The sequence below is a fragment of the Bos indicus genome, chromosome 25 (assembly GCF_029378745.1).
Source record: "Bos indicus isolate NIAB-ARS_2022 breed Sahiwal x Tharparkar chromosome 25, NIAB-ARS_B.indTharparkar_mat_pri_1.0, whole genome shotgun sequence".
NCBI classification, from domain to species: domain Eukaryota; kingdom Metazoa; phylum Chordata; class Mammalia; order Artiodactyla; family Bovidae; genus Bos; species Bos indicus.
In genome coordinates, this window is record NC_091784.1 from 19648590 (window position 1) to 19661185 (window position 12596).

General features: G+C 40.7%; 1 protein-coding gene across 8 annotated transcripts in view; it reads left to right on the forward strand.

The window, feature by feature from the left end:
• Window positions 1-12596, forward strand: part of REXO5 (RNA exonuclease 5) — an 89574-nt gene that overhangs the window by 26722 nt on the left and 50256 nt on the right. For all 8 annotated transcript variants that reach the window (XM_070779180.1, XM_070779179.1, XM_070779181.1 and 5 more), the window contains 3 exons: window positions 3551-3689; window positions 3832-3926; window positions 12261-12363. In XM_070779180.1, coding sequence (XP_070635281.1) covers window positions 3551-3689; window positions 3832-3926; window positions 12261-12363 — 337 coding nt within the window. The remainder of the gene's footprint in view (window positions 1-3550; window positions 3690-3831; window positions 3927-12260; window positions 12364-12596) is intronic.

The window sequence follows — 12596 nt, forward strand, 5'->3', positions numbered from 1 at the left end:
TCTCCAACACCACAGTTCAAAAGCATCAATTCTTCAGTGCACAGCCTTCTTCACAGTCCAACTCTCACATCCATACATGACCACAGGAAAAACCATAGCCTTGACTAGACGAACCTTTGTTGGCAAAGTGATGCCTCTGCTTTTCAATATGCTATCTAGGTTGGTCATAACTTTCCTTCCAAGGAGTAAGCGTCTTTGAATTTCATGGCTGCAATCACCATCTGCAGTGATTTTGGAGCCCCCAAAAATAAAGTCTGACACTGTTTCCACTGTTTCTCCATCTATTTCCCATGAAGTGATGGGACCAGATGCCATGATCTTAGTTTTCTGAATGTTGAGCTTTAAGCCAACTTTTTCACTCTCCACTTTCACTTTCATCAAGAGGCTTTTGAGTTCCTCTTCACTTTCTGCCATAAGGGTGGTGTCATCTGCGTATCTGAGGTTATTGATAATTTCTCTCAGCAATCTTGATTCCAGCTTGTGTTTCTTCCAGCCCAGCGTTTCTCATGGTGTACTCTGCATATAAGTTAAATAAGCATGGTGACAATATACAGCCTTGACATACTCCTTTTCCTATTTGGAACCAGTCTGTTGTTCCATGTCCAGTTCTAACTGTTGCTTCCTGACCTGCATACAAATTTCTCAGGAGGCAGGTAAGGTGGTCTGGTATTCCCATCTCTTTCAGAATTTTCCACAGTTTATTGTGAGCCACACAGTCAAAGGCTTTGGCATAGTCAATAAAGCAGAAATAGGTGTTTTTCTGGAACTCTCTTGCTTTTTCCATGATCCAATGGATGTTGGCAATTTGATCTCTGGTTCCTCTGCCTTTTCTAAAACCAGCTTGAACATCAGGAAGTTCACAGTTCACATACTGCTGAAGCCTGGCTTGGAGAATTTTGAGCATTACTTCACTAGCGTGTGAGATGAGTGCAATTGTGCGGTAGTTTGAGCATTCTTTGGCATTGCCTTTCTTTGGGATTGGAATGAAAACTGACCTTTTCCAGTCCTGTGGCCACTGCTGAGTTTTCCAAATTTGCTGGCATATTGAGTGCAGCACTTTCACAGCATCATCTTTCAGAATTTGGAATAGCTCAACGGGAATTCCATCACCTCCACTAGCTTTGTTCGTAGTGATGCTTTCTAAGGCCCACTTGACTTCACATTCCAGGATGTCTGGCTCTATTATTATCTACTGCTGCTGCTGCTAAGTGGCTTCAGTCGTGTCTGACTGTGCGACCCCATAGACGGCAGCCCACCAGGCTCCCCCGTCCCTGGGATTCTCCAGGCAAGAACACTGGAGTGGGTTGCCATTTCCTTCTCCAATGCATGAAAGTGAAAAGTGAAAGTGAAGTCGCTCAGTCGTATCCGACTCTTAGCGACCCCATGGAGAGCAGCCTACCAGGCTCCTCCATCCATGGGATTTTCCAGGCAAGGGTACTGGAGTGGGGTGCCATTGCCTTCTCCATATTATTATCTACTTACTATCAAAGAAAAGGCTGGGGTACCACAACTGTAAATTTTAATACTGAAATTGTACGATGTTGGTATATAATGCTCTTATCATTCTTGCACTTTAATTTTCCTTTGACTTTATTATTTTTTTTTTTTTAATTTTCCTATGACTTTAAATCACCAGAATATTATCTTCCTTGTCATGGAATCTGACAGTTGTAGCAACTGCCAAATATCTTTGCTCTCTGATAAGACCCCATCTGAAAAATCTATAAATCATCTTTTGGTTGTCAAATGATCTTAGACCTTAATCTCCCTTGGCCCCAGAAACTAAAATGAAACTAAGTTTTTCCACAGCAGAAATTTGAAGTTAAAAATTTTTTTTTATCATTCCAAAGATAAGCATGCAGTTTCAGAATATACACAGTACTGTGATTAGGCAAAGAAAAGCCAGGAAATATTACTGTTGTTGCCCATTGTAGTTACATCTATCAGTTCATGCTCACTTAGGCACAGAGAGGCCATGATAATGATAAAGACTGCCCTATTAGTAACAAGACAATTACACGATATTGTTAGGGAACAGTCATATGTAACAAAGCTGTATGTATAAACATGTTTGTCATAGTATTGCAAAAATATGGGAATATAAATGTAGGGGGTTGGTTAAAATGAAAATGAGGGGTTGGTTAAAATGTTATATCTACTCTAACCATTTAAAAGGATGTGCTGAAATAGATTTATTGATATGAAAACTTGTTCCTGACATATAGAAAGTGTTATGTTTATATTATACAGTAATATGCATTATGATATCCCATGTGGCTTGTGGCATCTTAGTTCCCCAATCAGGGATCAAATCTGGCCCACTGCAGTGAAAGCAGGGAATCTTAACCTCTGAACCACCAGGGTAGTCCCATGATAACATTTTAAAATTGTTATTTATTTATTTATTTTTAGTTGGAGGACAATTGCTCTACAATATTGTGTTGGTTTTTGCCATACATCAACATGAGTCAGCCATAGGCACACATATGTCCCCTTCCTTGTGAATCTCTCTCCCACCTTCTACCTCATCCCATCCTACTAGGTAGTCACAGAACACTGGATTTGCACTCCCTTTATTATACAGCAGATACCCATCAGCAATCTATTTTACATATGGTAATATATATGTTTCCATGCTACTCTCTATTCAACCCACACTCTCCTTTTCACCATGTCCACAAGTCTGTTCTTTATGTCTGTGTCTCCATTGTTGCCCTGCAAATAGGTTCAACAGTACCATATTTCTAGATTGTATACATATGAATTAATATATGATATTTGTTTATCTTTTTCTGACTTACTTCACTCTGTATAATAGACTCTATGTTCATCCACCTCATTAGAACTGACTCAAATGCATTCATTTTTATGGGTGAATAATATTCCATTCTATATATGTATCACACCTTCTTTATCCATTCATCTGTCCATGAACATCTTAAGTTGCTTCCATGTCCTATCATAAATAGTGCTGCAATGAACATTTGGGGTATATGTGTCTTTTTCAATTATGGTTTTCTTAGGGTTATATGCCTAGTAATGGGATTGTTGAGTCCTATGGTAGTTTTATCTCTAGTTTTTTAAGGTATCTCCATACTGTCTTCCATAGGGGCTGTATCAATTTATATTCCTACCAACAGTACAAAAGTGTTCCTTTTCTCCATACTCTCTCCAGGATTTATTGTTTGTAGATTTTTGGATGATGGCCATTCTGACAGGTGCATTTCTCAAATAATGAGCCATGTTGAGCACTTTTTCATGTACTTATTAGCCATTGCATTTTTATAAAAATGAAACATACATGAATATATATGTATCAAAAAATATGAAAGGGTATTAAAGTGTAAAAAGTGATCTCTGGGTAGTGGGATTATAGGCAGTTTTTAATTTCTTCTTTGTTTATTTTCAGTCTTATTACACTGAGCATTTATTAATGTTTTATCAATTTTTTAAAATATTCTTTTCGAAGTAGCTTTCCAGGGAGGGAAACTTAGTAATATCCTGGTTTGTCTATTTCTCTGTTTTTTTTTGTTGTTGTTGTTGTTTAAAGTTTCTCTGGAATCACAAAGAAGATTCTTAACCCAGTGACAACCAAACTCAAAGATGTACAGAGACGGTTGAAGATCCTTCTTCCTCCTGATGCTGTCTTAGTGGGCCACTCCTTAGATTTAGATCTCAGAGCACTGAAAGTGAGTATCTGATTTAGGACTTAGTTTTTCTAGCATATGAGCCTGTTATATCTATCTTAGATCTAAAGCCTTCTGTTCCCCAGTCCACTTATTTTTTCCTTTAACATAGGATGCTACTCATTCTATTCTCTTTTCTCCTCAGATGATACATCCATATGTTATTGATACATCATTGCTTTATGTCAGAGAGCAGGGCAGAAGATTTAAGCTCAAGTTCTTAGCCAAAGCTATTTTGGGGTAAGTTTTTTTGAATATTATAATATTATCCTGATAGACGGCATATAAGTTAGCATATTGTGTCTTATTTAAAGCATATTGCAAAAGGTCAGCCTCTCTGCTCTTCCTCTCTCTTAGTTTGTAAACATTATTAGGAATTCTGAGATCCTAACTTCAGAGAGAAGTATGACACATAAATGAAAAAACTTTGGGAATACAAAAAGGAGTTGCATTCGTAGCTGAAGGTTGATGGATAGAACTGGACAGAAAAGGCAGAAAAGTTACCCAAAAGTTTGAAACATAACATTCCTATATTGATAGTATCCTAGTACGTACAAATACATGTATAATGATGTTCATTATAGTGCGGTTTAAAATAGCCCTCAAATCTTCAGATATTCTACAAGACTAGTTAAATAAATTATGGTTAGTTGTATAACTGATGCTTTGTTATTGAATGTGATGATATGTGCTAATAGTTCAGTTCAGTTGCTCAGTGTGTCCGACTCTTTGTGACCCCATGGACTGCAGCACACCAGGCCTCCCTGTCCATCACTAGTTCCTGGAGTTTACTCAAACTCATGTCCATTGAGTCAGTGATGGCACCCAACCATCTCATCCTCTGTCATCCCCTTCTCCTCCCACCTTCAATCTTTCCCAGCATCAGGGTCTTTTCAAATGAGTCAGTTCTTTGCAGCATGTGGCCAAAGTATTGGAGTTTCAGCTTCAGCATTACTCCTTCCAATGAATATACAGGACTGATTTCCTTTAGGATGGACTGGTTGGAACTCCTTGCTGTCCAAGTGACTCTTAAGAGTCTTCTCCAATACCACAGTTCAAAATCATCAATTCTTCAGTGCTCAGCTTTCTTTAGAGTCCAACTCTTACATCCATACATGAATACTAGAAAAACCATAGCTTTGACTAGATGGACCTTTGTTGGCAAAGTAATGTCTCTGCTTGTTAATACACTCTCCAGATTGGTCATAACTTGTCTTCCAAGAAGCAAATATCTTTTAATTTCATGGCTGCAGTCACCATCTGCAGTGATTTTTACTGTGACTGTTGATGGAAGTAAAGTCTGATGTTATCAAGAGCAATATCTCATAGAAACCTGGAACATTAGGTCCATGAATGAAGACAAATTGGAAGTGGTCAAACAGGAGATGGCAAGAGTGAACATCGACATTTTAGGAATCAGTGAACTAAAATGGACTGGAATGGGTAAATTTAACTCAGATGACCATTATATCTACTACTGTGGGCAAGAATCCATGAGAAAAAATGGAGTAGCCATTATAGTCAACAAAAGAGTCTGAAATGCAGTACTTGGATGCAATTTCAAAAATGACAGAATGATCTCAGTTCATTTCCAAGGCAAACCATTCAATATCACAGTAAACCCAAGTTTAGCCCTGACCAGTAATGCTGAAGAACCTTAAGTTGAATGGTTCTGTTGAAGACCTATAAGACCTTCTAGAACTAACACCCCCAAAAGATGCCCTTTTCATTATAGGGGACTGGAATGCAAAAGTAGGAAGTCAAGAGATACCTGGAGTAAAGGCAAATTTGGCCTTGGAATACAGAATGAAGCAGGGCAAAGGCTGATAGAGTTTTGCCAAGAGAATGCACTGATCATAGCAACACCCTCTTCCAAAAACTCAAGAGAAGACTCTATACATGGACATTACCAATTGGTCAATACCGAAATCAGATTGATTATATTCTTTGCAGCCAAAGATGAAGAAGCTCTATACAGTCAGCAAAAACAAGACTGTAAGCTGACTGTGGCTCAGATCATGAACTCCTTATTGCCAAATTCAGACTTAAATTTAAGGAAGTAGGGAAAACCACTAGACCATTCATGTATGACCTATATCTTACGATTATACAGTGGAAGTGACAAATAGATTCAAGGGATTAGATCTGATAGAGTGCCTGATGAACTGTGGATGGAGGTTCGTGACATTGTAGAGGAGGCAGTGATCAAAAGCATCACCAAGAAAAAGAAATGAAAAAGGCAGAATGGTTGTCTGAGGAGGCCTTTTAAATAGCTATGAAAAGAAGCAAAAGGCAAAGGAGAAAAGGAAAGATATCAGCATCAGAATGCAGAGTTCCAAAGAATAGCAAGCAGACCTAAGAAAGTCTTCCTCAGGGATTAATGCAAAGAAATAAAGGAAAACAATAGAATGGGAAAGACTAGAAATGTCTTCAAGAAAATTAGAGATACCAAGGGAAGATTTCATGCAAAGATGCCCACAATAAAGGACAGAAATGGTATGGATCTCTCAGAAGCAGAAGATATTAAGAAGAGGTAGCAAGAATACACTGAAGAACTATACAATAAAGATCTTCACAACCCAGATAATCACGATCATGTGATCACTCACCTAGAGCGATCCTGAAATGCGAAGTCAAGTGGGCCTTAGGAAGCATCACTATGAACAAAGCTAGTGGAGGTGATGGAATCCCAGTTGAGTTATTTCAAATCCTAAAAGATGATGCTGTGAAAGTGCTGCCGTCAATATGTCAACAAATTTGGAAAACTCAGCAGCAGCCACAAGACTGGAAAAGGTTAGTTTTCATTCCAATCCCAAAAAAAGGCAATGCCAAAGAATGCTTAATCTACCACACAGTTGTACTCATCTCACATGGTAGCAAAGTAATGCTCAAAATCCTCCAAACCAGGCTTCAACAGTACATGAACCATGAACTTCCAGATGTTCAAGCTGGATTTAGAAAAGGCAGAGGAACCAGAGATCAAATTGCCAAAATCTGTTGGATCATCAAAAAAGCAAATGAGTTCCAGAAAAACATCTATTTCTGCTTTATTGACTATGCCAAAGCCTTTGACTGTGTGGATCATAATAAACTGTGGAAAATTCTTCACGAGATAGGAATCCCAGACCACCTGACCAGCCTCCTGAGAAATATATATGCAGGTCAAGAAGCAACAGTTAGTACTGGACATAGAACAACGGACTGATTCCAAATCGGGAAAGGAGTACATCAAGGCTGTATATTGTCACCCTGCTTATTTAAGTTATATACAGAGTACATCATGAGAAATGTGGGACTGGATGAAGCACAAGCTGGAATCAAGATTGCTGGGAGAAATATCAAGAACCTCAGATGTGCAGATGACACCACACTTATAGCAGAAAGCAAAGAAGAACTAGAGAGCCTCTTGATGAAAGAGGAGAGTGAAAAAGTAGGCTTAAAGCTCAACATTTAGAAAACTAAGATCTTGGCTTCTGGTCCCATCACTTCATGGCAAATAGATGGGGAAACAGTGACAGATTTTATTTTTTTGTGCTCTAAAATCACTGCAGATGGTGGCTCCAGCTATGAAATGTGCAATAAAGGGATGTCTAAGATGTTACTGTTCATGGGGTTCTCAAGGCAAGAATACTGAAGTGGTTTGCCATTCCCTTCTCCAGTGGACCACATTCTGTCGGATCTCTCCACCATGACCTGCCCATCTTGGGTCGCCACACGGGCATGGCTTAGTTTCTTTGAGTTAGACAAGGCTGTGGTCCTAGTGTGATTAGATTGACTAGTTTTCTGTGAGTATGGTTTCAGTGTGTCTGCTCTCTGAGGCCCTCTTGCAACACCTACCATCTTGGGTTTCTCTTACCTTGGGCGTGGGGTATCTCTTCATGGCTGCTCCAGCAAAGTGCAGCCAATGCTCCTTACCTTGGACGAGGGGTATCTCTTCACTGCCACCCTTCTTGACCCTCAACGTGGGATAGCTCCTCTAGGCCCTTCTGTGCCAGTGCAGCCACGGCGTGGGGTTGGTCCTCCCGGCCACTGCCCCTGGCCTCGGGCGTGGGGTTCCTCCTCCCACCCGCCACCCCTGGCCTCGGGCTTAAGGGCATGGGGTATCTCCTCCCGGCCACCACCCCTGACCTCGGACGTGGGGTAATTCGTCTCGTCTCCGCCCCTGACCTCGGACATGGGGTAGCTCCTCTGGGCCATTCCTGCGCCATGGCAGTCTGGCACTCTCGGCTGCTGCCCCTGACCTCGGACATGGGGTAACTCCTCTCTGCCACGCTTTGGCGTGCCCGTCTCAGCCGCCTGCGCTTTAGCGCACCTGTCACAGCTGCCTGCGCTTTAGCGCACCCGAACAGTATGAAAAGACAAAATGATAGGATACTGAAAGAGAAACTACCCAGGTCAGTAGGTGCCCAATATGCTACTAGAGACAGTGGAGAAATAACTCCAGAAAGAATGAAGGGATGGAGCCAAAGCAAAAAGAATACCCAGCTGTGGATGTGACTGGTCATAGAAGCAAGGTCTGATGCTGTAAAGAGCAATATTGCATAGGAACCTGGAATGTCAAGTCCATGAATCAAGGCAAATTGGAAGTGGTCAAACGAGATGGCAAGAGTGAATGTCGACATTCTAGGAATCAGCGAACTGAAATGGACTGGAATGGGTGAATTTAACTCAGATGACCATTATATCTACTACTGCGGGCAGAAATCCCTCAGAAGAAATGGAGTAGCCATCATGGTCAACAAAAGAGTTCAAAATGCACTACTTGGATGCAATCTCAAAAATGACAGAATGATTTCTGTTCATTTCCAAGGCAAACCATTTAATGTCACAGTAATCTAAGTCTATGCCCCAACCAGTAATGCTGAAGAAGCTGAAGTTGAACAGTTCTATGAAGACCTACAAGACCTTTTAGAACACACCAAAAAAAGATGTCCTTTTCATTATAGGGGACTGGAATGCAAAAGTAGGAAGTCAAGAAACACCTGGAGTAACAGGCAAATTTGGCCTTGGAATACGGAATGAAGCAGGGCAAAGACTAATAGAGTTTTGCCAAGAAAATGCACTGGTCATAACAAACTCACTCTTCCAGCAACACAAGAGAAGACTCTATACATGGACATCACCAGATGGTCAACACCAAAATCAGATTGATTATATTCTTTGCAGCCAAAGATGGAGAAGCTCTATACAGTCAGCAAAAACAAGACCAGGAGCTGACTGTGGCTCAGACCATGAATTCCTTATTGCCAAATTCAGACTTAAATTGAAGAAAGTAGGGAAAACCACTAGACCATTCAGGTATAACCTAAATCAAATCCCTTATGATTATACAGTGGAAGTGAGAAATAGATTTAATGGCCTGGATCTGATAGATAGAGTGCCTGATCAGCTATGGAAGGAGGTTGGTGACATTGTACAGGAGACAGGGATCAAGACCATTCCCATGGAAAAGAAATGCAAAAAAGCAAAATGGCTGTCTGGGGAGGCCTTACAAATAGCTGTGAAAATAAGAGAAGCGAAAAGAAAAGGAGAAAAGGAAAGATATAAACATCTGAATGCAGAGATCCAAAGAATAGCAAGAAGAGATAAGAAAGCCTTCCTCAGTGATCAATGCAAAGAAATAGAGGAAAACAACAGAATGGGAAAGACTAGAGATCTCTTCAAGAAAATCAGAGATACCAAAGGAACATTTCATGCAAAGATGGGCTCGATAAAGGACAGAAATGGTATGGACCTAACAGAAGCAGAAGATATTAAGAAGAGATGGCAAGAATACACAGAAGGACTGTACAAAAAATATCTTCATGACCCAGATAATCACGATGGTGTAATCACTGACCTAGAGCCAGACATCCTGGAATGTGAAGTCAAGTGGGCCTTAGAAAGCATCACTACGAACAAAGCTAGTGGAGGTGATGGAATTCCAGTTGAGCTATTTCAAATCCTGAAAGCTGATGCTGTGAAAGTGCTGCACTCAATGCCAGCAAATTTGGAAAACTCAGCAGTGGCCACAGGATTGGCAAAGGTCAGTTTTCATTCCAAACCCAAAGAAAGGCAGTGCCAAAGAATGCTCAAACTACTGCACAATTGCACTCATCTCACACGCTAGTAAAGTAATGCTCAAAATTCTCCAAGCCAGGCTTCAGCAGTATGTGAACTGTGAACTTCCTGATGTTCAAGCTGGTTTTAGAAAAGGCAGAGGAACCAGAGATCAAATTGCCAACATCCATTGGATCATGGAAAAAGCAAGAGAGTTCCAGAAAAACACCTATTTCTGCTTTATTGACTATGCCAAAGCCTTTGACTCTGTGGATCACAATAAACTGTGGAAAATTCTGAAAGAGATGGGAATACCAGACCACCTGATCTGCCTCTTGAGAAATTTGTATGCAGGTCAGGAAGCAACAGTTAGAAATGGACATGGAACAACAGACTGGTTCCAAATAGGAAGAGGAGTATGTCAAGGCTGTATATTGTCACCATGCTTATTTAACTTATATGCAGAGTACACCATGAGAAACCCTGGACTGGAAGAAACACAAGCTGGAATCAAGATTGCCGAGAGAAATATCAATAACCTCAGATATGCAGATGATACCACCCTTATGGCAGAAAGTGAAGAGGAACTCAAAAGCCGCCTGATGAAAGTGAAAGTGGAGAGTGAAAAAGTTGGCTTAAGGCTCAACATTCAGAAAACGAAGATCATGGCATCCAGTCCCATCACTTCATGGGAAATAGATGGGAAACAGTGGAAATAGTGTCAGACTTTATTTTTCTGGGCTCCAAAATCACTGCAGATAGTGACTGCAGCCATGAAATTAAAAGACACTTACTCCTTGGAAAGAAAGTTATGACCAACCTAGATAGCGTATTCAAAAGCAGAGACATTACTTTGCCAACAAAGGTTCGTCTAGTCAAGGCTAATGTTTTTCCTGTGGTCATGTGTGGATGTGAGAGTTGGACTGTGAAGAAGGCTGAGCGCCGAAGAATTGATGCATTTGAACTGTGGTGTTGGATAAGACTCTTGAGAGTCGCTTGGACTGCAAGGAGATCCAACCAGTCCATTCTAAAGATCAGCCCTGGGATTTCTTTGGAAGGAATGATGCTAAAGCTGAAGCTCCAATACTTTGGCCCCCTCATGCGAAAAGTTGACTCATTGGAAAAGACTCTGATGCTGGGAGGGATCGGGGGCAAGAGGAGAAGGGGACGACAGAGGATGGGATGGCTGGACAGCATCACTGACTCAATGGACATGAGTGAACTCCAGGAGTTGGTGATGGACAGGGAGGCCTAGTGTGCTGCGATTCATGGGGTCGCAAAGAGTCGGACACGACTGAGTGACTGATCTGATCTGAAGATGTTACTGAGAAAAAATCTGGGTATTATTCTCCAATTTATAGATTAATCTCCATAAAATGGAGTTTCAGAAGAAGATTCAAAGATTTTGAGATATTGATATGATGTAGCTGTATGAGTGAGTAAAGTCGCTCAGTCGTGTCTGACTCTTTGTGACCACATGGACTGTAGCCTAACCAGGTTCCTCCATCCATGGGATTTTTCAGGCAAGAATACTGTAGTGAGTTGCCATTTACTTCTCCAGGATATCTTCCTGACCCTGGGGTTGAACCCAGGTCTCCCACATTGTAGGTAGATGCTTTACTGTCTGAGCCACCAGGGAAGATATGTATTTTTACAAATTTTTTAAAATAATGAGACTTCTCTGGCATTTCGGTGCTTCCAATGGAGGGGGCACAGGCACCATCCTTGGTCAGGGAACTAAGACCCATATGCCACACAGTGCAGTCAAAAAATTTAAATAAAGAACTTTTAAGTATATAACAGACATGCGTGCATGCATGCAGAGTTGCTTCAGTTGTGTCCCTGACACAACTGTGTTACAGTTGTGACCCTGTGGACCGTAGCCCACCCGGGGTCTCTATCCATGGCATTCTCCTGGCAAGAATACTGGAGTGGGTTGCCATGCCCTTTTCCAGGGGATTTTCCCAACCCAGGGTTTGAACCTATGTCTCTTAACTCTACCTGCATTTTTAGGAGTGTTCTTTACCGCTAGCGCCACCTGGGAAGGCTGTATATTAGACACTTGTATACAAATAGAAAATTTCTGGAAGATAACTTTAAAACCACAGCTATATCTAAGAAATGAGACAAGGGATTGCCTAGGGAGTGAACCAGAGACTTTTTATTAAATAGCCATTGATGATGTGCTTACTGTAGACAAAGCCATTCCTGATCATTCTGTATTCTCAGAACCTTTCAGATCTTGGCATTAAGGAATAAACGAATCTTGATTGTTGTGATTCAAATCTAATTACTGGGATGCTAAAATTTTACATGTAGCTAGAACTTTGGGGTAGTTGAATGAATCTGTCATTAAAAATGCTCTCAGAACTTTCCTGGCCTTCCAGTGGTTAAAACTCCATGCTTCCAATGTAGGGGGTGTGGGTTCAATCCCTGGTTGAGGAATTCCACATGCCGCACCTCACAGCCACAAAATTAAAAAAAAAAAAAAAAAAGAATGCTCCCAGTTATCTCAATTTTACCTTGACTTTCCAGGAAGGATATACAGTGTCCAGATAGGCTTGGTCATGATGCTACAGAAGATGCTAGAACAACCCTTGAATTGGCTCGATATTTCCTCAAGTATGGCCCAAAGAAGGTTAGTATCTTTGCTTTCCTTAAACTTATGAGACTAGAACAGTGTCACAAACCACCATATCCTATTTCTTTACAAAAATGGGAGTGTAATTCAAGGTGAACATATATTTGAAATTAAGATGTGTATCACTAGCATAATATAATGGTTAAATGTCTCTGAAGTTAGACTTAACCTGTTTTTCAGTAGGTGAAATGGTATATATTATAGGTGAAATGATATGTGATATCTAAGGC